This window comes from Cyprinus carpio, chromosome B2 (assembly GCF_018340385.1).
Source record: "Cyprinus carpio isolate SPL01 chromosome B2, ASM1834038v1, whole genome shotgun sequence".
Lineage (NCBI taxonomy): Eukaryota > Metazoa > Chordata > Actinopteri > Cypriniformes > Cyprinidae > Cyprinus > Cyprinus carpio.
Genome location: NC_056598.1, coordinates 22754724 through 22781960, shown reverse-complemented (window position 1 = coordinate 22781960; position 27237 = coordinate 22754724). Strand labels below are relative to the sequence as shown.

The 27237-nt window shown below is 39.0% G+C and overlaps 1 protein-coding gene across 1 annotated transcript in view; it reads right to left on the bottom strand.

Moving 5' to 3' along the window:
- The window catches only part of clstn2a (calsyntenin 2a), a 236962-nt gene that overhangs the window by 28879 nt on the left and 180846 nt on the right, over positions 1-27237 (bottom strand). The window contains exons 6-8 of the mRNA XM_042718714.1: positions 17990-18175; positions 15885-16142; positions 13794-13915 (exon numbers count right to left, since the gene is read on the bottom strand). Of these exons, the coding sequence (XP_042574648.1) occupies positions 13794-13915; positions 15885-16142; positions 17990-18175 (566 nt within the window). The remainder of the gene's footprint in view (positions 1-13793; positions 13916-15884; positions 16143-17989; positions 18176-27237) is intronic.

The following is a 27237-nucleotide window of genomic DNA, read 5'->3' as shown; positions in this document are numbered from 1 at the left end:
TCCCAAGCTTCCCAATTTGGAGCCTACACTGTGTAAATTAATCTATTTGCAGCCAAGAGCAGGAGCAAATTGTTTTTACAGTAACAGATATGTGGAAATTGGACAATGGTAATCAGAGTTCACACACAAGTACAATCATGCACACACAAACATAGGCATGTAGAAGGAAAAATCCTAAACACCCATTACAGAACAGTAATGTGGTGGTAGCATGATCATATCAAATCATTATACCAAAGTATGTTGATATAACACACAAACACACACGCACGCACGCATGCATGCACACACATTAAAACAACATATTCAACTTCCATGGTATTTAGTATAGGGTAATTCAAAGAATACTATAAAACTAGAACGTATACAGTAACAGTAATATGACTATTACTATATAGTATTGTGTTGGTAGTTTACTATATATATATATTGTTATCTAGTACTGTGTTGTTAGCATACAATGATGGTAATGCAAGGTAACACTATGGTATTTCAACTTTGATATATTGTATTGTATTCTTTGTGGTAACCCCAAGGTTCCTTGCTGATGACACTCAACTCTACTTCTCATTCCAACCAGATGACCCGACGGTAGTTGCTCGCATTTCAGCCTGTCTGAGTGACATTTCTAGCTGGATGAATGACCATCACCTTCAGCTCAACCTTACTAAGACTGAAACTGCTGGTGGTTCCAGCTAACCCATCGTTTCATCACAACTTCTCTATACAGCTGGGTTCGTCAACCATAACTCCTTCCAGGACAGCCAGAAACCTAGGAGTTGTGATGGATCATCAGTTAAGCTTCACAGACCATATTGCTACAACGACCCGGTCCTGGAGATTTGCCTTATACAACATTAGGAAGATTAGACCCTTCCTGTCAGAGCAAGCCACCCAACTTCTTGTCCAAGCTCTTGTTCTCTCCAGACTGGACTATTGTAATGCTCTTCTGGCGGGCCTTCCTGCATGTACTATCAAGCCTCTACAACTGATCCAGAATGCAGCAGCGAGGGTTGTCTTCAATGAGCCAAAAACAGCTCATGTGACTCCTCTCCTCATCAGGTTACACTGGCTACCAGTAGCCGCTCGCATCAAATTCAAGGTACTGATGCTTGCCTACAAGACGACCACTGGCACGGCGCCAACATACCTAAACTCACTAGTTCAGTCTTATGCGCCCTCCAGAAGTTTGCGCTCTGCAAGTGAACGACGTCTTGTGGTGCCATCCCAAAGAGGTTCAAAATCACTCCTCACGGACTTTTTCCTGGACTGCGCCCAGCTGGTGGAATGACCTCCCGATCTCAATTCGAACAGCTGAGTCTTTACTCATTTTTAAAAAACATCTAAAGACTCATCTTTTTTGCCTGCACTTAACCAACTAATACTAGTACTTACCATTTCTTTTTCTTGTCTATCATATTCAAAAAAAAAAAAAAAAAAAAAAAAAACCCTGGCTACGTGTTCTGTACTAGACTAACTGAGACTTGTCATAGCACTTGTATACCGTTGTTGTTCTCTCGTTGATCTGATTGTTTCTACTGTTCTCATTTGTAAGTCGCTTTGGATAAAAGCGTCTGCTAAATGATTAAATGTAAATGTAATGTAAATGTTCCTTAACGAATAACATAGTAATACCATTGCATATGTCCTAAAATACTATGGTAGTACTTTCAGAACAATGATGGTATCTCATGGTAATACTATGATACTCAGATATATTCCAGAGTACTGAAACTGAATACTTGGTAACTCGAAGATACAGGTGCTGGTCATATAATTAGAATATCATCAGAAAGTTGATTTATTTTATTAATTCCATTCAAAAAGTGAAACTTATATATTATATTCATTCATTACACACAGACTGATATATTTCAAATGTTTATTTCTTTTAATTTTGATGATTATAACTGACAACTAAGGAAAATCCCAAATTTTCTCTATTAGTGCTATTGGATCTTAGTGCTGCGTTCAGCACTATTGACCACACCATTCTTTTGCATAGACTAGAACACTTTGTTGGCATTAATGGAAGTGCATTATCATGGTTTAAATCGTACTTATATGACCGCCATTAATTCGTAGCAGTGAATGAAGAGGTATCATATCGATCACAAGTGCAGCATGGGAGTACCTCAAGGCTCAGTACTAGGGCCGTTACTCTTCACGCTTTACATGTTACCCTTGGGAGATATCATCAGGAAACACAGTGTTAGCTTTCACTGTAACGCTGAGGATACTCAGCTCTATATTTCTTCGCGGCCCAGCGAAACATACTAATTTGAAAAACTAACGGAATGCATAGTCGATATAAAAAAACTGGATGACAAGTAATTTCTTACTGCTAAATTCTGAAAAAACAAAGGTGTTAATTATAGGACCTAAAAGCTCTGCATGTAATAACCTAGAACACTGTCTACGACTTGATCAGTTAGGAACCTAGGTGTGCTATTTGATAGCAACCTTTCCTTAGAAAGCCACATTTCTAGCATTTGTAAAACTGCATTTTTCCATCTCAAAAATATATCTAAATTACGGCCTATGCTCTCAATGTCAAATGCAGAAATGTTAATCCATGAGTTTATGACCTCAAGGTTAGATTATTGTAATGCTTTATTGGGTGGTTGTTCTGCACGCTTAGTAAACAAACTCCAGTTAGTCCAAAATGCAGCAGCTAGAGTTCTTACTAGAACCAGGAAGTATGATCATATTAGCCCGGTCTTGTCAACACTGCACTGACTCCCTATCAAACATCGTATAGATTTTAAAATCTTGCTTATTACTTATAAAGCCCTGAATGGCTTAGCACCTCAGTATTTGAATGGCCTCTTGTTACATTATAGTCATCCATGTCCGCTGCATTCTCAAAATTCTGGCAATTTGATAATACCTAGAATAGCAAAGTCAACTGCTGGCAGCAGATCCTTCTCCTATTTAGCGCCTAAACTCTGAAATAACCTACCTAACATTGTTCGGGAGGCAGACACACTCTTACAGTTTAAATCTAGATTAAAGACCCATCTCTTTAACCTAGCTTACACATAACACACTAATATGCTTCTAATATCCAAATCTTTAAAGGATTTTTAGGCTGCATTAATTAGGTAAACCGGAACCAGGAACACTACCCATAACACCTGATGTACTTGCTACATCATTAGAAGAATGGCATCTACGCTAATATTAGTCTGTTTCTCTCTTTTTCCGAGGTCACTGTAGCCACCAGATTCAGTCTGTATCCAAGTCAGAGGGTCACTGCAGTCACCCGGATCCAGTACATATCCAGCCCAGAAGGTGGATCAGCACCTAGAAAGGACCTCTACATTTCTGAAAGACAGCGGAGACCAGGACAACTAGAGCCCGAGAGACAGATCCCCTGTAAAGACCTTGTCTCAGACGACCACCGGAACAAGACGACAGGAAACAGATGATTCTTCTGCACAAACTGACTTTGCTGCAGCCTGGAATTGAACTGCTGGTTTTGTCTGGTCAGAGGAGAACTGGCCCCCCAAATGAGCCTGGTTTCTCCCAAGGTTTTTTCTCCATTCTGTCATCGATAGAGTTTTGGTTCCTTGCCGCTGTCGCCACTGGCTTGCTTAGTTGGGGACATTTCATTTACAGCGATATCACTGACTTGATTGCAAATTATTGCACAGATACTATTTAAACTGAACTGAGCTGCATGATGACATCACTGAATTCAATGATGAACTGCCTTTAACTGTCATTTTGCATTATTGACTGACTGTTTTCCTAATTAATGTTGTTCAGTTGCTTTGACGCAATCTTTTTTGTTTAAAGCGCTATATAAATAAAGGTGACTTGACTTGACTTGACAAATCAAAGAATTCCATGCAATTATCATGGTATACCCAAAGAACCACGGCCATACCATGGTCATTATATATAAGCAAAAGATTCATATACATAAAATTGCATGTTCATATATGTGTTATTGACATGGTGCATGTGAAAAAAATACACTATTAACACTGCATCCTTTAAAAAAGGCACATTAATATCATGGTCATTTTTGTAACTGACTCGTGCAGAGAGATATTAAAGAAAACAATTTCATCACACTTGCATGCACATTTCGACATGTTGACATCCAAAGGCAGTCAGGTTAGGTTGCTCGCTGTGGGTGTGAAAGTAGCGAGTCTCCCACTGGGCTGTTTAATAAAAAAGCAGATATTCTCCCCACACAGTGGTGAGTATTGGCAGCCCTGCAGTTTGCCACACGGCTGCTAACTCATTAGTATGTCAATAATGACACACACTGGTCTGTGTGTCTCCTCCGTTTCCCCAGGGGGCGTGGATGAGGGAGAAACGAGTTGATATTTCACAGTGCATCACTGTGACAGTATGTGCACAAGCGTGTGTTTGCGTACGCACTTCTGTGTGCATTTTTCATCTCATAAACAATGTAATGAGACAATAAAATACTCAGCTAATGAGCCTGGGACCGTCTCAAAGGCACATGCCTGTTTAGAATGCAACACTATTGGACACAGAAACAGACACACAAACACTGGAGTCTCAGAAGGAAAATTTGAGCTCGTTCTTCAATGAAGTCGCAAATTCAAACTCTAGCTTTCAATTATGAAACGTCATAATAAGCTGTTGTTGTTCTCCTGCACAAAAAGAGAAATTAAAGAGTGTTGAAGTGCCTAAAACATGTAAGCTGGTTGCCGATAGCCTCATGCAAGCTTTTCAAAGACTTCAAAGTCTCTGCATCATCTCAATCTCTCAGAAACCATTTTTATTCTCAACCCTGTGCCATTTTAGCTTTTATTTCTAATGTGCATTTAAGTCTGAGCCATTTTCGCATGGCAGAAATACTGCTGTTGACCTCAGACACTAGCTGTTTTATCAGAGATGCTCATTTGACACCTCCAGATCTGATGTGCTTCACATGCTTTTGAAGAGCGAGAGAGAGAGAGAGAGAGAGAGAGAGAGAGAGAGAGAGAGAGAGAGAGAGAGAGAGAGAGAGAGAGAGAGAGAGAGAGAGAGAGAGAGAGAGAGAGAGAGAGAAAGCGTGAAAGGTTAGGATAGAGCAAAAAAAAGGAGGAGGAGGCTGGGAATGGATGGGGGTAATCGAAAGTGTGGGGGCGAAAGCCAGGAAAATAACTCACTGGAAGTTATCAGAGGAATAGAGGAGCGAATCTCTCCCGCCACTCAGTCCCGGAACTGATGGGGGCCGTGGAGTTCAGCGTCAGTTCATCAAAACCTGCATGTTTTCATATCCACATGTGCGTCAATTCAAACCCTGGTTCCTCCGTTGTGCCCTCTAAAGTCATACGCAAATCTATGCACACAACATCTATCACTCCCTATCTGCTCTCAAACATGTACATGCACTCTTTCAGCAGATTTTTTTTTTCCTCTCACTCCTGCATTATTGATGCAAATCCATTACACTGGCATAGCACGGGGACCGTGGTGGGCTGGAAAGAGGTTCGGAGGCAGCCTTGTTCCTGGTTGAGGACATGCAGCAGCACTCAACCAATCACAATGCAAAGCAATCACTTCAACTTCCACAAGCAACACGCGCTCGCAAAGATTCAACATATGTGCATCACAAGCTGCCAAAATTGTGATCAGAATTGGTATTCTTTTTGTGTCTCAAGAGCTCTAGGCAAAGTATTCCTGGTGGAGAAGAGTACAAATTTTACTTTGAAGCAAAACACGGTAGGAGGGAGAGAGAAAGCAGAGAAGACTTACCTCCACCCCGAAAAAGAACGTCAGACTGTGAATATTTTGGTGCTGCTATATTTGGAATGCCAAAAATAAAAAAGGGGAAAAAGGAGAAATGGTGCAGATGAAAGTCGGGTAAAATCTCATGTGTTTTTTAGGTTCTCCCTCACTCTCTCTATCTCTCACATGACCAGGTTTAGTGAAAAGTTGTGGAAAGTGGTCGTAAAAGAATGCGGTGGTGCCTGGCGCTGATGGACGAGCAAAATTTGTTCAGCTAATGTTGAAATAGAGCTGTAGAGATGCATTATTCAGAGGCTCATGATTATTTCACAGCGCAAAGCAGCCTTCAGGTACATCACAATAGGCTTTGATTATGGCAAGACACGAGGCATGAAAAGAAAAAGAATGCAAACACAGGCTTAGAGCTAATACAAAACACGATAGTTTTGCAACTTTTCTGACTCTAGTGACTTCCTGCATTCCTTCCCCTATTCTTCATATGCATAATAAGAATATGTAAACGAGTGAATGACATTTCAATCCATTTAAATTCTAATAGAAAGTGCTTTACATTGTGTCGAGTTTCATTTATCTCCCCATTGTGTTTTTGTGGCCATATACAGTAAGTATGGCGATTGCTTTGAGACAACACTGAACACATAATTCTCTAAAATATGATGCACAATGCAAATATGACATGTGAAAGACATACAATTATGTATAAAAAAAATTGCAAATCAATAAAGCAAAAGTTAATATATAGATTACTTAAATTTATAAAATTTGCAATCAATAAAATAAAATACAATTAAATCATATTTTATGTTTTCATGTATGTTTAGATATATTTAATACATTATTTTATATGACAACAATACAATATGGTGCTTTTTATTCAAGTAATATCAATAGAAATGTTCTGTTCATTCATGAATAAGTCCATAGAAATCAGTGAATATCGGTCGTCTATGGCACATACTATGTGAACAATTTGCCAAAATGGCAGTGAATGGCATCACTGAGAGTAATTCAAGCATTCAAAATGAGTATCTGATAGTTTATTACTGTGCTTTCAATCAATGCATGTGATTTTTCCCAACCTGGAGGCCTGATGTCTTTTTAGAATGATCGGAAGAACTGTCAAGTGGGCAGGACTTTGCAAACAAATGGCTAATAAGTGAAACATTGATGGAAAGCAGAATGCTCACTGGTACAGACAATTTGCGATCTGTTGTAACATATTGTAGCTTTCATAAGCCTGTCTTTTGATTTTTGCTGACAGTCTTTGGAAGCAACATTATAATAAATTTATTTCTTTCATTTTCCATTGACTTTTCATGCACCAGCTGCCACTAAAATGAATTCATTTTTTGTAACCAGTTCTTAATTTTTAAATATATTTTTTGGAAAAGAGGAGCAACATTTAAAAACAAATGTAAATCATGACATGCAAAACATGACAACACTTGTGTGTATTTGCTGTAAATCTGTGTAAGTACCTGGAAAATCAAACGACACGTGTTCCTCACCCGGTTTATTTTAGCTTTAAGCACCAGTGGGACTCATTTATTTGTCTATATGATAAGTTTTACAGCATTCGATAAGCTGCACGCTCTCCTCTGTGAGATCTCATTATAAGTCTTCATGTATTCATTAAAGCAAGTAAGCGGTCATGCATGGAATGCAATCCATCTAACACAAAACAATACAGCATCTTAAGCGCATTGCCGAAGGAAGCCACAGATGTGGTGCATGTAATTGTGAGTAGATAAGCGTACAATGAATGTCATATTGACAGGACGGAGTGTAATTTTCTGCCGCATCGGTGCGGGTCGATGATCAGAGCGAGAAAGGGATAAATGACTCGTCTGCACAGGCTTTTCCACGGCGGTGCCGATTGGTCGAGGTGGGCCACGCACAGACCCTCGGTACACACACACACCTCCGATCAATGAGCAGAAGTGTCGATGCAAACAAATCTTTGAACATCGATTTAGGCCATTGTTTGAAGAGCCATTAATGGATGACTTGCCTTGCGTCTTAACCAATGTATTCACAGATCTGCCGAGATCTTTCATATGTCTCTGTTTAATGGACACTGTGGAAAAAATTATTGCTCATTTTTATAGCTTTAATTTTGCAACCGTTCAAAGTGCATTGCTCATTTTAATAGAAAAAGCCGTGCCCTGCTGAAAACACCAGATGAACTATGTGCAGTGCCAGTGAGGGGAGGTTGGGGACTAGATCAAAGCCTTTATAGCTACATGACAGCCTCTGTATTTGTAGGTATCCAAAGTCTATCCAAAAATTAGTTTTTTATTATTTACTCACCATCTTATTCTTTCAAGTAATTATTCACCAGTAATCCAGTGTTGGCCCGTAATGACCTTTGGTTTGGGCTACCATATCAAAGAATTGGATTTTTAAAATGTTTATATATATTATATAATTGGATATTTAAAAAATAATAATAATAATAATAATAATAATAATAATAATAATAATCTATAATAATAATATATATATATATATATATATATATATATATATATATACACTGACTTTTTAACTGAAGGAACACACACACACACACACACACACACACACACACACACACACATACATATATATATATATATACTATCTTGTTTCAAAGTATTTCAAAGAAAAAAGTAAGTCATACAGGTTTGGAATGATGTGAAGGTGAATAAATGACAAAATGACAAAGTTTTTGGGTGGCCTATCCCTTTAAATGTTTTGCACATGAACCACACAACTTGAAATACAAAGCACAGATCATATGCGCTACGTCTATGTAATTTAATGGTGCTTTTTGGTGTTTTTTTTTAAGCTTTACAGATCTTACTATGGATGGAAAATAGCTTTTTTCCCCCCATAACAGGACAGGTTTGGAACAACATGAATAACAACATATCATTTTTAGTTGAACTATTCCTTTATTGTTGTTTAATCTTATATCCATTAGACTGAAAACCTCAAATCCATGTGATTAGAGAGGGAGAGACAGAGAAACAAAGTTGGAAAGTGAACAATAAATAAGACAAATCCCCCCCCCCCATCAAGTGTTTCGCTCCTCTCACTTGGCATCACTCTCTCCCTCTCCATCATTCTTTCCCTCTCAACGAAAAAAAAAGGGGGGGGGGGCTGCAAAATCAATAGGGCTAAATGGAGTTGCAGCGGAAGCCATTGAGTGTCCTCTCAGAGTGCTGATGAGACTGCAAAGAGCAGTATTTGAATGAGATGCCCAACAGCCAACACCCTGTCTTTTTTTCCTCTCCCTCTCTCTCCAACCTAAAGTGTGTCTGCCGCGCTATCAACACAAAGCTATTTTACTAGATCAATGTCAGGTCCTTAATAGAACACGACGCTCACACTGCCGCAGGCTGCTAGGCTGGGGTGGAGACAGCAGCGTCAATCAAATCTTCTACAGGTGCCTTAGATCAGCGCACTGCCATAGTGACAGAAATACCACAGCAACTGTGGCCCCTCCCTTACCTCCTGACAGTCTTGTCAACAGGGCCTGACTGACACAAACACATTCACGTCCTTCTACTCAGCCGACAAGCACCTTAAGCAACGTGACTTTCTCACATTATGGTATTAGCAATTTGTGTGCGTTTGGGCCTAACGCTACACAAAAAAACGAGCCTGATATACAGTAGTTAAACTTTGCATATGGACATAATTTCAGTTTCTTACAGCCACTCATGGACTATATATTTGCCATTTGATGTATATATTACACATCAAAAAGGCAAAATCTAGTTAAAATTCCTGTTCCTGCTTGTAATGAGTGCTGGTGACTGAATTTGCTCAATATTGTAACATTTGTGGCATTAAATCTTGGAAAATAAGGATGTGGGTTGATATTGTGGGTAGTCAATGGATTCGACAAAATGTGGTTGGTGGCATTAGAGCTTTTTACTTTTGGACAGATGAAAATACTATTTTTGGGTGTTCTATGCCATATCAGCATCTAAGGCTATTTTCATGACCAGAACAGGATAATGTCAGTTAAAAATACTTATACTACTTAATAAACATTAAAAGGGAGACAAGGAATAGAAAGTTGGGACAAATGATTTAAACAACCATTCCAAAAGTTTGGGGTTGAGAAGAAAAAAGAAAGAAAGAAAAAAAGATTAAGAAGTCTTTTATGCTCACCAAGGCTGCTTTTATATTTGATCAAAATATAGTAAACATAGATATATTACAATTTACAATAACTTTTCTAATTTAATACATTTTAAAATCCAATTAACTCCTTTAAATGGCAAAGATGAATTTTCAGCAGCCAATTTTCTCCAGTCTTCAGTGCCACTTGTTCCTTCTGAAATCTTTCTAATATACTGATTTTGTGCTCAAGAATCATTTATATGATACATTTTCAGAAAATATAAAAAACAAACAAAATACAAACCCTGCATTTTTATGAATATAAATCTTTTGTAGCATTATACATGTTTGTAATGCACATTTGATGCATTACATTACATTGATATTATTATATATATATAATATATATCGGTGAACTTGGAATAAAAATAAAAAGTTTTGCTTTGACATTTAAATCTGTCTGATGACAATAAAAGCAGTGCAGTAAAATAAAATTCCAAGATTTTATATTAACCCACCCCTAAATATATATATAAAAAAAACAACAACAACTTTTTCTGTTTCTTCCTGTCTAAGTAGGCTGCTTTTGGCCAGGACAAGCTGAGAAGTGGACAAGACATTATTCAGAAGAGTCAAAAGTTTGTTTGTTGGGATTAAAGATAAAAGCCAAACTAACTACGGTGACATTTACAACAGGATAATCTGTTGTTTAGGTATCAGTGGCAAGCAGTCAGAGGGAGGGCAGAGAGAAAAGAAAGAAAAACAGATGTGTCTCATGTTGGGAACAGAGCTGTGCTGTGCTCTGAGATCAAGGCAAGCATATTCTGTTTACTGCCTCCAAGCTGGAGAGACACCATTATCAAGCCATGCCGGAGAAGAGGTACATGGCAGGGAAAACAGGAAGAGAGAAAATGCACTGAAGTGTAAACAAGCACATTCACACCTTCTCTCACACTCTCTCCTTTTTCACATGCTTTCATTTGCAAGCAGATATCAGATGCAAAGAAAAACTCTTCCCTACAAAAATCAACAAAGTGGCCATGAAAGATAAATGTACAAAAAAAGACATACAGAGAATATCACAGCATATCGGTAAAACACAAACCAACAGTTGTATTGAGACTTTTTGCTCTGCAGCGTTTCATGTGGTGGATGTTGACGGGATTGTAGGTAAAAGCACTGCTCCTTTTGCAGCTGACATTGTTTTATGGCAGTCTGTCTACTGACCCCATATTGTTTACTTGTGTTCCTCATCACCTGGCTGAGCTCTGCCTGACCACAGGAAAGGAGCTGAAGCTTTGAAAGGAGCTCATTTTCCCTCTGACCTGTAACAAACTAAGTACAGTCATCAAGAAATCTGCCGAGGCAGAACCAGTCGTCAAACTGAGCTTATTGTTTATTGTCATAATAATTGCAGTCAACATGGACTCTATGCCTTGCTGGAATAATTATATGTTGGTTAAAAACACACACAAATTATGACTTGTATAAACTCAAAATATATAAAAGGGAATACATATTAGTTTGTTACATTCAACTTTTTGAATACAGTAAAACAGTAATATTGTCAAATATCATTGCAATTTAAAATATTTCAATACATTTTAAAATGTAATTTATTCCCGTGATGGAAGGAATAAAACTGACTTTGCAGCAATTATTCAAGTCTGCACTGGCACATGATCCTTTAAAAATGATTCAGATATACTGATTTGGAGCTCAAGAAACATTTCAAATTATTATCAATGTTAAAACCAGTTGGAATGCTATATATTTTTGAGAAAACAGTGACAATTTTTTTCAGGTTTCTCTGATGAAGAGAAAGTTGAAAACAGAAATGAACTGTAATATTGTAAATGTCTCATTGTCACTTTTAATGAAATTAATGCTGAATAAAAATATTCACCTTTTTTGAAAAAATAAATAAATAAATAAATAAAATAAAATAAAATAAAATAAAATCATACAGAACCAAAACCTAAACTGCAGTGCATATACAAGTATCAGACAAATATCGGAAGCAAATAATATCAATATTTTATTTATCTTATCTAGTAAAACGATTCCATATTTTTATGCCCAGTTTTGTAACACATAGTCACATGTAGCCAAACCTAACTTGTAACATTATTCTGGCCAAGAACCACCAATTTAGGCAGGAAGAAACTGTCTGACATGTAAAGCGACCAACCACATTTTGTTTTTAGTTGCCTTTTAATGGCATTATCTGAAATAGATTACAAAATCACAATAATTACAGGACCACAATAAATGACAGTAAACAAATAATACCAAGAAAATATATGTAGACCTCAGCATTTCTATGGAATCCAAATTTTATAAGTACTGATAATTTTACAAAAACAACATACAATTCTACTCACAGATATCTAGTTTACTTCCTAACAAGTGTCTCAAACCAAATTCTGATGCCACCAAGCTTGCAAACTTTGGCAAGAGTTTAGTTCTTCCACATTGAATAATCAAGGGACCCTTCAATCATATTTAATCTAGTGTATTTTGCCAGCGCTTGCTATTTTGCTGTGCATATACATTAGCCAGTTAATGATCAGACTGTGTGGATGTGGCATGTCTTTATGGATCCACTATCAAAAGCCTGTCAGAGCAAGTAAGTTGTCATTCAGCAGATGCTTTTACCCAAAGTGACAATTTACTCACACTGACAGAGACTAAAAAAAGATAGCCAAGTAGCTGTTTTGTCGGTTGCTAGCAGCAAGTAACAGCTAAACTATATTATGAGGCAAATCACATCGCAGAATATTTGAATAACGCTGAACTTCAGTATCGCTAAGTGTGTTCATGTTGCCTCCAATCAGCAACTGAAAGTCAATGACTTCCAAATGCTTTGTCACTGCAAATCGCTGTCAGTCTGAAAGACACTATACAGGGTCAATTCTCCCAGAGTGACCTGAGGTTAAGTGCCTTGCTCAAGGGCAAAACAGCCAAAGCTCATGTCTCATCCTATGAGGGACTCAAATGTATAAACTTTCGGCTACCAGCCCAGATCTTTCACCACTACGATAGAAACTGCCACAGTGAAAAACAAACACAGCCAACTGTTCTCGCATCTTAGTTTTTCTAATCAAAACATCTGCGAAAAATTGTTGCACGCACAAGCTTCTGGACTATGACCAAAACCTGAACTCCAGAGTCCTACTTACAGTAATTGATCTGGACTATTGATCAAAGGCCTCTCAGCCAACGACCTGCATTGTGAATTTGAAAAGGATGACAAAAAAAAAATATATATATATTTTGATGACATATACAGGGTGTTTACTCAATAGATACGCTTACATTAACAGCAGCTCAGAAAGGTCTGAGATGTTGCACTTGGGCTAGTGCATGTCTGGATGTGAGAATGTGTATGTGCGTGTAATTTGCAGTTAAGGGCTGGTGTGGGCGAAGGACTATCATTATGTTCCCTGCGAGAGGTCATTGCTGTGGAGAGCTTTTCATACTGATTACACGTGTCTCACCTCGGCTCTCTGTTCCCCTTGGCAAGCGTTGAGAGGCATGGTGACACACATATAAAGTCTGTTTAGTGCTCTCCATCAAAAGATTAGTCCGCACTCAACATTAGCCGAGGGAAATGCTGAAAATCAAGGTGTTTCCAAACACAAACAAGCCGGATTATGAGCCAAATAAGCACTGGGAGAGAAAATGTGAGTGCTGTCTTTGCGTCGGCTTTCCAATTTGTCCTTCTGATAATAATCATTTTACCAGTGACAGATCACTCGTTGCAACGGAAAGATCAGTCACATGGATAATGAATAATTCAAAAACAGGTAATTGAAAATTATACAGAGCGAACTTCACTTCACAAGTGATTACTATAAATGGAGCCCGATCGGTGTGGCATTTTTCCCTTCCTGTTTATCACAGGGCTGCTTGTGATGTTGACGTGCATGTGTGACAGGTGCCTGGGGGCTCCTCACCTGTTCCAGTCTCCAGTGGAACTCTGCCGGCCTGAAGGAGTCCAGCTGAATAAAGTCTCGCCTCAGAAGGAACACCAGACGGCAGTTGTGGACATATAGAGAATAATGATGCCTGTTCATCTCTGCAAAAAGAAAACACAGAAAAGCCTTACCGTAAGGGCTTAAAAAATCATGCTAGACAGGGCAAATAAATGATGTGTTATTTTAGGACTGTAAAATAACTTTTCTACAAATAACTAACAATGGTTGTCAAAGCAAAAAACGTCATGTTGATTAAAGATTTACATTTATAGATTTCCATGTCTTGCTCTGAGAGCTTGTCTGAACTGCATGGTCATGTTAGAAAAATTCTGGACTGTCATACAAGGCTGAGTCATAAAAATTACACTACAAACAAGGATATAAGTCTTTACATAGAGAAAAATTAACAGATACTTTGGTTCTGCAGAAACTCTAAAGGGAATAACTCCAGTTAGGGATGAACTGACTGGCAGGATATATTTCCTGAAACCTGCTCAAAAATCCAGGGATAACCATCTTACTACCAACCACTTTTTACTCATTTATAGAATGAATGAACTGACAAATCATATTCAAGTCTTACATTACTATATAAATATATATATATATATATATATATATATATATATATATATATATATATATATATATATATATATATATATATATATATATATATATATATATGATTTTTTTGCTTTTTCTGAAGACTGAGTAATGGCCACTGAAAACTTATTATATATTATCTAATATTATGTGTATAATGAAAATTCTATTCTATTTTTTTTTCATTTATATTATTAAAAATTTAAAAATTTTTACATTTAGGTTACCAATGCCATCATCTAATGCTAATTTAAGTTGCTCTTTAAAAACATACTTAATATTAACTTAATATTAAATTTTAGAATGTTACATTATAATGTTGCGATGTTTAAAATTCACTTGTACCATTCAAACTAAATTAAATTAAATTAAATCAAATTTTAAATAGCTTTTAGCTTAATGGTATCAGCCAAGATTTCATCTTTTGACAGGCTATTTAGAGCTGGTAGACCACCTTGGCTTTGAATGTTACTACTAAATACCAGCAACAAACCTAGCTTCAATAGCCATTTTGACCTTAAGCTGGTATTACATTTTTTCCCAGCTTTATTCAAACTAAATGTCAATTTGTTACATTGCTAAATCCTAACAGGATGTACATGAGAGCTGCCATTCAAACTGAGAGTCCTGTTAAAGCATTTTCTTCTCTGTTATTGAAATGTTTCACTGTTCATCACGTGTCTTACTCAAAAAAGGCTGGACTGCTTTCATGCTTTCTCAGAATCCTCTCATTTATCAAGGTGGCTGCCACGTCTCCTCCACACGGCGCCCCTCTCCACTCACCTCAACGCCGCTGCCCGATGTCTCTTGTGCGACTGCTTTTAGTGCATGTTGAATTGATTTAGTCTCACACCCACTCAACATGACGCCTGGGATCAATGAACTCGAAAGAGCCCTGCCAAGCAGTCGGCCCCCATCAGGGCCACTCGGTCTCAGAGAACTGGCCGCTGACAGTCATGCTGCATTTCTTCCTGTCTAGAGTTTCCCTTTAACCCTTTTTAGAGAATTGTGTTCTGAACCACTCTTTAATCCAGATCTAATCCATAGTCTTAATCTTTCGCCTTATTGCTGCCAGGCATCATCTGGTACTGATCAAACTTTCCTTGGGTTTGTCTGACACATCCATATCACTGATCTCTACAATTCTACCAAATTGGGAATGGATCACCAGATTAGGAAACTGTAGACATACAGTGGTGGCCAAAATTATTAGAACACTAGCATTTTCATCAGCTAAAAAATGGTTTTAAATCAGTTATTTCTATCTTTTGCTGTAGCGTGTCAATTGGAAATATCAGTTTACATTTCCAAACATTAATTTTGCCACACAGAGATGTGATGTCATCATCATCATCATCCAGTCTGTCTGGAATATCTTAGCACTATTTAATGAAAAAAAAAGTATATATAAACCCTGCCCCTCTTAAAGGTTTAACACATGCCTATTGAGTCACCGTAGCTCACCAGTTTTATCAGAATTACACAGCAACGTCTCCTTCTCGGCTCTCAGCCCAGGACTTGGCCCATGCTTCATCCATGTTGCTATGGTAAACTGATCCGTCAGGTTCTGCGGCACAACCCACTCTGGGATATTGGCCGCCTGTCGTCCATCAAATCTGAAGATGAGGTCGCTGTCTCGGCCACTGTCTGTCAGCAAGGAAGCCGTCCAATTGGTGGACACGCTTGGCGCCGGGAGAAGGTCTGTGCTGCCCGAGGCTGCTCCTGCGGAGATAAAAGCACAGAGGTTAGTTCAGGTTACTGCAAGAGGCAGCGATGAAAAATTACAAGCTGTCTGTCACAAAGAGTTAAAATCATGTTAGTTGCCCTGGCATTCAAATATACTGTGCATACAGCACACTTCAAATCAAATTAGAGATGAAAAGCAAGTAACATTTGGTTCCAAGACCCACATTCAACCCTGGACTGAAATGTCATTTCTGAAAGCAAACGTCTCATTACAAAACTGCTGTCGGATGTGGCCTAGCAACATTCTGGCACGTTAAGCTGATCATGTGGGTTAAAAAAGTTTGAGTATGGATTCCTCATCAACTGAGAAGCATATGTTAGGAATATGTGAACTATCCCTTTAAAAAGGCAAAACTTTGAAATATAAGTAATTGTGTTCAAACTCGCTTTGAGGACAAGTCTAGTACAGATGCCCTAAATATGCAAGAGTAGCACCACCTATCAATCTTTGATTAGCCGTCCTTCCTCCCTCCCGTGCCTCTCTCTGCGTATTTTATTTGGGAGTACAGGAGGATACTGAATCTTTTTTCCCCACTCAGGGGTGACAGGACGGCCAGCACAGAGGGACAGAATGAGCGATGAGCGGCGGCGATGTCAGAGCAATGTGTTCTCATTCCACAGCTTCACATCACTCACTTCGCCACAGAACCAAAGAGAGACAGGGGCGAGAGAGAATATGGCAGCGGCTCTGCTTTTAAGCTATGCAATATTTATTTCTGCCAATCGATATTGGACGATAAATTCACCGCCAGACTCCAAGTGAGTGTCTGAGCTTTTCTGAGAGAAATCCATTTCCAGCAATATTGTAAAGGTACAGGTCAATGAGATTACATTACGCAAGCAATTTCTAGTGCTACATGAGTCTCAGTGGCGGCTCTTTTCATCAAATGTCCAGTCCAGAATAAACTGTCTGCATTTCAAGGTTGTACACTAATGGTTACACATCGGGTCTTTGCGATTTCCATAAAGCATATATTAACCTAAATTATTCAGGTGTGCTTTTGAAAAAATATATCATACTTGGTTGGCAGCTTTGATGTCTATTTCAGAAACACTTCAAAAATGTGCCTATTTTCAAATAATAAACTCTTATTTCAGAGTTTCAGGACAAAAGCGACTGACATCAACAGGGGAAACAAGCATTATTGAGAGAGCCAAGACGGAAAAAATATCAACACACTTAATGCTTCACAAATCAGTCAGAGCTTTCATCACTCCACAAATGTGTGCCCGAGTGGCTCTGACTTCATAATGCATCAGTTTCAAAGAGTCTTTCTTCAGATTAAAATGACTGATTTATTGAGATACATGAAAATTGTTTTATAACCCATTTAAAAGTGTGTTGAACATGCAATATGTGTTTATGAGATATGGTTAGGTGAATTGTAGAGATGAACTGATATTAAAATGATTCCCCATACTACTAAGCCAATAATTGTTTTCAAGTTATAACTCATAACTCATAAATGGCAGATATTGAAAATTCAATACTACTTTGTCTAAATAAATAAAAAAATAAAATCAATTGTTTAAGAGCTAGTAGTTACAACTTATATGACAAAAAAAGAGAGAGATTTAACATTAATGCTTTGGAAGACTTAAGGTCCTTGTACACTTTAAGTCCAAAATTTTCATATGCGGTTTTTTTTTTCTTTTTTTTTTTTCATATTCGCCATTTTTTTATCAAAATGCTTGCCACAGATGCGAACAAGCAGAAAATCAAACCTGATACAAATTTTTTATGACGAACGAAAGTTTTTGAGCCAGTGTGTAAACCGTGACTGACACAACGTGAGGTCGTATTTATTTTTAAAATACCATACCGCAGAGCTTCTGCAGAGACTTCTCAGAATAGGTCTCTCTGTCACAGCCCTTCCCAATGTGGCTGGTCTGCAGTTCCACCATGGCTCGCACTGAAGATAAAGGGCCATCACAGGTCTCCAGGTGCATCTTGGGAAAGAGCTGCTTGCTGCCTGTTCCAGGTTCATAATCCATACGCTTGTTCCAACCTGGGAGAATAACACATATTAGAAACTAGAGACTTGGAGAGTTACAGTTCTTAAATATGTATAAATAAATATAAATATAAATATGTAAATGCTAATGAATAGCTTTCACCAGGCACTACAGATCTCCTTGATTCAAAGAGCTCACAATTAGGCTTATGAATCAAATTATTTGGCTTATGTATTTTTAAATATGTTATTTTAATTGTTCATTGCTTAATAATAATAATAATAATAATAATAATAATAATAATAATAATTGCCATTTAAAATACTCTGTATTTTTTTACTTGTTGTACTGTTATAATACTTATGCTCCCTCCTTTAATATTAATTACCCAATTGTTCCCCATCATGCTTTAAAACACCCTATAAAATCACTATCGCTTTGACACACTGGTTATTTGCTTTTGTATCAGAGTTCAGCTCTCGCTACAGCCTCTGTTGTCGCCCCATATCAGATTTACATCTACGCTGTATCCTTTTTCATCTTTCAGTACAAACACGAAGAGGTAAAACCAATCGTGATGAAAGCTATGGTTAAAAGCAAACAGCAAGGTCACAGGAAAAAGGAATCCATCTGGAATTATTTTCTTACTGACACATGTAATCCTCCTGGTCAAGGCTGGCACATCACTGTGTGCTTTAGAATGTATTCAAGCATGTTACATTACTCTGTCTTGTGTGCTATATAAAACATGAAGCTTAGAGTAAGAATAAACATCTCACTCTTCCTTGCTGGCCATTAAGGACTCTCTCTGTATATTTCAGAGAACCAAGTGTTTTGTATTCACCTCAGCAGAGAGATATTCCCACAGCCCGTTTCCCTAACTGAATATCTTATTACATTATTCATTGGCACTACTGTGGATAAAATAGGGCGACAGTACAGTACCACAGGCCTCCATCTCTACCTCTTTTTGAGGGAAAGGTCTTAAAAAAGTTCCTCATGAATATCTGAGGTAGTCGTTCTGCCCCAGATAAACTGAGCAGAGAAGCTTTATAGCTTACTTCAAAAAACAAAAAACTTTTTCAAAAAAAACAACAACAAAAAACAAACACCTAAAAATTCTAAACAGCAGTGGGTCTTCTTTTAATCCAGCATCAGAAAGGGAGCATATGCAACAGGACTTTGGAATAAAGAGCTTTCGGAAGGATGGCATCAAAACAACGCGTGTGTGCTGCGTAATGACTCATCTACTCCCTGGAGAGTGAATAATTCCCTCGATTATCCAAACACATCAAAGCCAGAGGCCAGACTCATTCTGTTCAATAGAAAGACCATTTCAGGACCTTGGGGTGACGATTAACATTAACTGCGGCATTAAACATTCATTGCTTATTTGCAAATGCCACGGATGCCAAAAAGTCATGGCAGAGCAGCGCGGGAACTGATATTGCCACTGGAATTGCTGAAGTAAAAAAGAACAGACTGGGATACGCATGAAAAAATAATGGGAGAGTGGGGGTTCGGGGTGACATGGTGCAGAAAGGATTACATGACAGGTGGACATGAATTGAGTTGGCCAGGAAACTCACCTCATTTCAGTGACAGAGTTTCCATCATAAGACTGCCTTGAGATGCTTACGGATGAATGTAACACTAATTAAATGACTGGAAGTGGTGCGTTTGTGTATTTATGGGGTTCTTCTGATTTTATGTTTATGCATTTTGAAATCTAATCAGGGAGTGTAGTGGAGAGTGACAGAAAACTATTAGAGAGAGAAAAGCAGAAAGGATCAGGATGTGATACTGGTCAGATTCAAATCTGTGCTGCCACATTTCAAAAAAACGTCTCGGTTACGTATGGTAACCCTCGTTTCCTGAAGGAGGGAACGGAAACGTCACGAATTGGGATATCTCTTCGATAGACCAATCTACTTTGAGTGTAAACTAAACAAGCTAATGCACATTGGCATGCAATTATTGCATCCAGCTGCCGCTGATCACAGGGTGAGTATAATAAGGCAGCAGGTGCAATGTATACCTGGTTTTCACTGAGGAGCCGAGCCGGTGACCCGGCGGCTCAGCGGTGGTACAGCAACCGTGGCGACAGGACATGACGTCTCCATTCCCTCCTTCAGGGAACGAGGGTTACCATACGTAACCGAGACGTTCCCTTTCAGTCGGTCACTCTCGACCTCATATCGGTGACCGACGAATTGGGATCCCTACCAAAGCGCCATGGGTGCTGCCACCTTCCAGTGCCCTGTGCGAGCCACCTGCGCCCCTATTAGGTGTAGGCCGGGGCTCGGAACAAGTAGTTCCACTCACCATTGTCAACGCACTACCTCACTGGGTGAGATTGGATAACACTGGGAAAACGTACCCGTTCTGCTTGGAACAGGGATGCTGCGGAAGCCCCATCCTTCCCAAAGGAGTTTTTGGAACCAAATACACATATAGCATCCGTTCCATAACAGCCAAAGAGCTGGTCTGAGGTCCTGAAGCTTTGTGTCCGGTCTACGTAGCATCTTAATGCTCGGATGGGACAGAGCAAAGCCAGGGCTGGGTCTGCCTCCTCCAGGGGCAGCGCTTGCAGGTTCACCACTTGGTCTTTGAAGGGAGTAGCGGGAACCTTGGGCACGTGCCGGGCCGGGGCCTCAGAATTACCTGTGAGTTTTTCAATGAAATAAATTTTAGCTCAACTAAATACAAAGGCTCGAATGGGCCCTGCTGTAGTGATTTTAGCACTAGAGTCAGGTCCCAAGAGGGTATAGAGGGGGGCCGGGAAGAATTTAACCTCATGGCCCCTCTAAAGAACCTGATGACGATGTCATGCTTACCTAAAGACTTCCCATTCATGGGGTCATGGTACGCAGTAACAGCAGCAACCTGGACTTTGAGGGTGGAGGGAGACAGCCTTCGCTCCAGCCCTTGCTGCAGAAAGGAAATCACGACCACAATCGGGCATCTTCGGGGGTCTTCTCGGTGAGAAGAACACCACTCAACGAACAGGTTCCACTTCTGGGCATAAGCGTGTCTCGTAGACGGTGCTCTTGCCGAAGTGATGGTGTTCACTCCCTACTAGGGTATATCACCTAGAACCTCCGCATCCCATCCACAGGAGCGCAGACCACTTTGTCGGTTGATGTATGCAACTGTCGCTGTGTTGTCCATTCGGACCAGCACGTGCTTCCCTCGTAAGTGACCTTTGAGGCGGTTCAGAGCAAGGCGTACTGGTAACAACTCTAGGCAATTAATGTGCCAATGCAGCTGCGGGCCCGTCCAAACCCCTGAGACTGCATGCCCTTTGTACGTGGCCCCCCAGCCGGTGGTGGAGGCATCTGTGTAAACCACAGCATGCCTGGAGATCTGTTCTAGGGGCACCCCTGCACGGAGGAATGTAAGATCTGACCACGGAGTGAGGGTTTGGTGACAGGCCAGTGTAACTTGGACCCGGTGAGTGCCGCACTTCCACGCCCACCTCGGGACTTGGCCATAAAGCCAGTGCTGGAGCGGTCTCATATGTAACAGGCCGAGAGGTGTAAGCTCTGCGGCCACCATATGCCCCAGAAGCCTCTGAAAAAGTATCAGTGGGACCGCTGTCCTGCCCTTGAACGTATTCAAGCAGGCTAGCACTGACCGCGCACGTGCCTCTGTGAGGCGCGCTGTCTGTTTGCTCTTTTCCCAGTTGACCCGAAGGCCCAACAGGCTGAGCTGCCGGAGCACCAGGTCCCTGTGCTCGCACAACTGATCCCGAGATTGTGCTAGTATCAGCCAATCGTCTAGATAGTTGAGAATGTGAACACCCTGCTCTCTGAGGGGAACAAGAGCTGAGGACACGGGGAGACAGGGACAGCCCGAAGGGCAGGACCTTGTACTGATATGCCCGTCCTTCGAACGCAAACCGCAGACAAGGTCTGTGGCATGGAAGGATCGATACATAAAAGTACGCGTCCTTCAGGTCGATCGCTGCAAACCAATCTCAGGGACAGACGCACCCAAAGATGCGTTTCTGTGTCAACATCTTGAACGGTAGCCGATGAAGGGCCCGGTTCAAAACTCACAGATACAAGATCAGTCGTAACCCATCGCCTTTCTTGGGTACAATGAAGTAAGGGCTGTAAAATCCCGTCCTCATATCAGCTGGACCGGCTTTATCGCGTCCTTCGCTAGTAGGACTGCAATCTCTACCTGCAGAACAGGGGCATTGGACGCTTTCACTGTAGTGAAGTGGATACCGCTGAACTTGGGGGGAGGCCGGGCAAACTGAGTCGCATAGCCGAGGCTGATGGTCTGCTGAAGCCAGCGAGATGGGCTGGGTAGCGCGAGGTCAGTGGTGGTTCAGAGTTCTTTCAGAACTTCAGTGCCTTGGCCTGATGCACCTGCAGTAACCCCATAGCGTGTAAGGTGGAAGCAGCTTCCCCGCAAGCCATATAGGCACTGCCGGTTAGACCAATCCTCTAAATCCTCAAACCACCCACGCTACTGCTGGAAGTGGTTCTTGTCTGTCGGCCGCCAGAATGAGCCCCAGATCGCGGCAGTGGCAACGGGACTCCGACCCCCTGAAGGTAGCAGAGCCCAGTTCACAGCTCCGAGATGGTCTTCTTCCCACAGTGGGAACATGACATCCACAAAGGCCACCTCAGCATGCTTGATGCTCAGACACATGAGACAGCGATCGTGACCATCACCTGTTGCCAGGTAACGACGGCACCCAGAAACGCACAGGTGAAACGGCATCCTTATAAGGACGATCCACCGTCTTTACAAAGATGCCCATGAAGCTCTTTTAGAGAAATTTGCTCTTTAGGAAATGCTCTTTTAGTGCTGAGGCACACAGGGGAATTGGCCACTTGCAACACTACAGGGGGTAGTGCAGCCTGAAGTGCGCAACTCACTCGACTCGGGAACGGCCATTGCTGAAGCGACATCTCGCCAACACACAAAGCTTCCGAGAGCGTGCTGAACCAGTAGTTCACAGCAGACACAGTTGAGCAGAACGATACTAATGCTTGGCTCCGAAGCGAAAAGCTGGTATGCATTACACTTGCTGCCTTATTATACTCACGCTGTGGCTTGTTTAGTTTACACTCGAAGTAGATTGGTCTATCGAAGCAATATCCCAATTCGTCAGTCACCAACATGACATCGAGAGTGACCGACTGAAAGGAAACTTATAGTATCAAAGCTCTGTGAACAGCAAAATCTGATATTTTTAAATAGTGCAGGTCTGCATTTAAACCAAAGCTCTGTTTTTACCTAAATGAGAACGTTTTATACGATTAATTAAACTATTTTAATTACAACATGTGGTTGATAAAAATATGATATTGTTTGACATTTGTTTTATTGCTTTCCACATTATCATCTGTAAATAACATTTTCCTTCAAAAGTCTGGAAACACTGTAGGCAAAGTGGAAAATATAAGTATAAATCATAATCATTTTTTTATGATGAGTTTGTACTAAAAAGGATCAAATCAAGCTCTAAAAACATTAATTTATATTTAATCAGAAAGAAAATAATTATAGTTGCTTTACTGCATTTATGCAAAGACATTATAAAGATATAATGGCAAAAGTAATTATTTTATAAACTTTTGTAAGTAAATTGCATACTTTAGTAACAGTAACATGGACCAAAATAAATATATGATAAAATACTGACCAAATTAAAAATTCAACATGAAAGAAAAAAAACAGCCCATTTAGTTAGTTAGTAAATGCACATTCCCTGGTTTATTTTAAATTATTTATCTTTGCAGGTTATATACAAAAAACAACACACTGAACAGGAAAAGAATGACTAAACTAAACTAAACTAAACTAAAAAAAAAAAAAAAACCAGATAAAATCAAGTCCAGCCTTGCATTTTGCTCTCAGTAAATATTGTGTACATGGTGTAAGTGAAGACCTGATTGGCAGTGCAAGATTTCTATGGGTTCTGCACTCAATGAGAGATCTGTCACTCTCAGTGGATGGTTCAGTAAGATGGGCCGCTGGATGGAGAGATGGAGAGATCAGTGTTGACAAACAGGATTTGACCAGAGACAAAGAGAGGCTGCCCAATTACACACTTATGGAGGCAGGAAGCGTTACAACCAGAAATCCTCCCCCTTTACCTCTGCGGTGCCTACCATGATCGTCACTCAGTCCTCACTTCCACCTCACTTCTTATGAATCACACTGACAACACAGGCCATGCAATCTCTCAGCCAATGACTGCTTATTCTCTGGGCGTGGGAGCCTGCCAGAGACTGTCAACACATCTTAACGGCCCTATCATGCTTTAGATGATACCTGCGCTCAGAAACAGCAGTGACCCTGGGACAAACTAGGAGTGCTTGAGAAGAGAGAAAATGAGAAGAAAGCATTTGCAAACTTTTCTTTTCTTTTCTTTTCTTTTCTTTTCTTTTCTTTTCTTTTCTTTTCTTTTCTTTTCTTTTCTTTTATTACTTTTTCCCCCATGCCAATAAAACTACTTGAATTCAAAGCAGAGAAAAGGAAGAAAAAGAAAGAAAATACAGATTTTTCATATATATATATATATATATATAGGGTCATACTAAGAAACTTGACTGGAGTTCAAACATGTATGTTCAGTTAAACGTAAATGTAGCTGTTTCTCAATATGAACAAATATAATATATATATATTTTTTTTTAAATATAAGACACTCATTCTTGAGACATGGGACAAAATAGCAATTGTAACTGCTATTAGGTTTAAAATTTAGTGCTGTCAAATAATTAATCTCGATGAATCGCATATAAAATAAAAGTTTTTGTTTGCATAATATATGTGTGTGTTCTGTGTATATTTATTGTGTATATATAAATACACACACATACAGTATATATTCTGAAAATATTTACATGCATTTACATCTATATTCATATTCATATAACTTCTATTTTTAATAAATATATTAGACATTTTTTTCTGAAATATATACATGCATGTGTGTGTATTTATATATACATAATAAATATACACAGCACAAATACATATATTATGTAAACAAAAACTTTTATTTTGGATGCGATTAATCGTGATTAATCATTTGACAGCACTATTAAAAATGAAAATATTTTCAGTTGTAAATGTTTTGGGGGATTAATAATAGAATGTATTTAACACAATTATCACCTTCAATTAAATTTTATCATTATTATATCAAATCTTTGATGCTTTGATTGTCTTTTCACTACATCTAAAACAATGTGTCCACAGGGAAGAGTTTAATCAATCATATGCTATAAAATAGATTTTTTTTTTTTTTTTTTTATGATGGAAAAGAGCTTGTTTTCTCAAAAACAACACTTGATACTATTTCATATCAGATCAAGGTTGTTTTTCAGTGACACATGCATGTTTCATTAGGTTTCAAAGTTGTATCCCCACTTATGTATATGTCATTTATGTCTCCATGCCAAAATGGGGGTGCTTTGTCAATGTTCTAAATGGAAATAAGTATGCCAATAAATATTTGCTGACTCTAAAAACTGAGCAAGAAAAAGAGAAAATGAGTGATTTGAAAGTTCTTGTGAACACAAACTTTGTGGCTTTGTGTGAGGGGAAACCGAATTAGCCTGAATCAAAACAGACATGCTTTGTGAACTGTATCACTGCCAAAACCCCAACATGAAAAATGTATTGCAAAAGGGTTGAGGATTTACAAGATTTGTGGCTAATATGCTCAAGTCTGACATTTTGGCTTGCTTAGACTGGAAGCTGCCCTTTCATAGAATAAGTCTCTTCTTGGCATAGAGAGTGGTGTACCTCTAAACAGGTGATAATTCATCTAAATCCATATCATCTCACACAAAATTCTCTTAACAAACAGTTGTAACAGACTCCCTCTAATTGGTTCAATCAGGATAGTGTTCTCAGAACAGTTTCACACCCTCTGCGCTGTCACTTTGACAAGTGTGAAGGAATGAAGTCAAAATACAGTGACAGGACGTGTGACATCACCTGGGATTAAAAGCTCAAATAAAAAGATTGTCTTCAATTAAAAACTGAGAATTTTGTAAGAGAGATGATCTGTGTCTTAAATGGATAGTTAATAAAATAATAATAATGATGATTCTGAGATCATTTACTCACCCTCAAACCACTATTAAAAGAATAGTTCACCCAACAATGAATATTTGCTGGAAATCTACTCACCCACAGGCTATCCAAGATTAGCTTCTTTTTTCATCAGAAGAGATTTTGAGAAATTTAGAATTACATCACTTGCTCAGAAATTGATATTCTGTAGTGAATAGGTGCAGTCAAAATAAGAGTACAAACAGCTGATAAAAGCATCACAATATTCCACAAGTAATCCACATGACTCAAGTCAATCAACTAACATCTTGTGAAGCAAAAAGCTCAGTTTGTAAGAAACAAATCCATTACTAAGATGTTTTGAACTTCAAACTGTTGCTTCCAGCTAAATTACGAGTCCACAATAATATTTCTCCAGTGAAAAAAATAATATTTTCTGATTCAGGAAAGAAGAATCTTGATTTACAAATCAAGCACCATTTACAAGTAAAAACAGACTGTGGATTTTTAATAGGATCGACTTTTTCCACTGGAGGAAGCGTTTGTTATGGATTATAGTGCCAGAAGCAACAGTTTAAAGTTAAAATGTCTTAATGATGGATTTGTTTCTTACAAACAAGCAGCTTTTTATACTTCACAAGACATGAATTGATGGACTGGAGTCATGTGGATTGCTTGTGGATTACTGTGATCTTTGACCTCTCAATCTGACGGTACCCATTCACCGTAGGGGACCAATGGGTGAATTTCCCCAAAACTGGTTCTGATGAAGAAACAAACTCATCTACATCTTGGATGCCCTGAGGGTGAGTATATTTTCAGTTAATTAGCATTTTGGGTGAACTATTCCTTTCATTTTATTCAATGGAACCAACCGAGAAGTGTGGAAAAAATTCCCATGCTACTTTTCCATACAGTGATTAATAAAGAATAAATTAGAATGGACAAGTAAATGTATGAATGAATAAATATATATTTAAATCAATTAAACGTTGCTTTTTGGAATTTGACAACCCCTGGTTACAAAAGCAGAGTTCAACTTCTTTACAATTTCTTTGTTTGC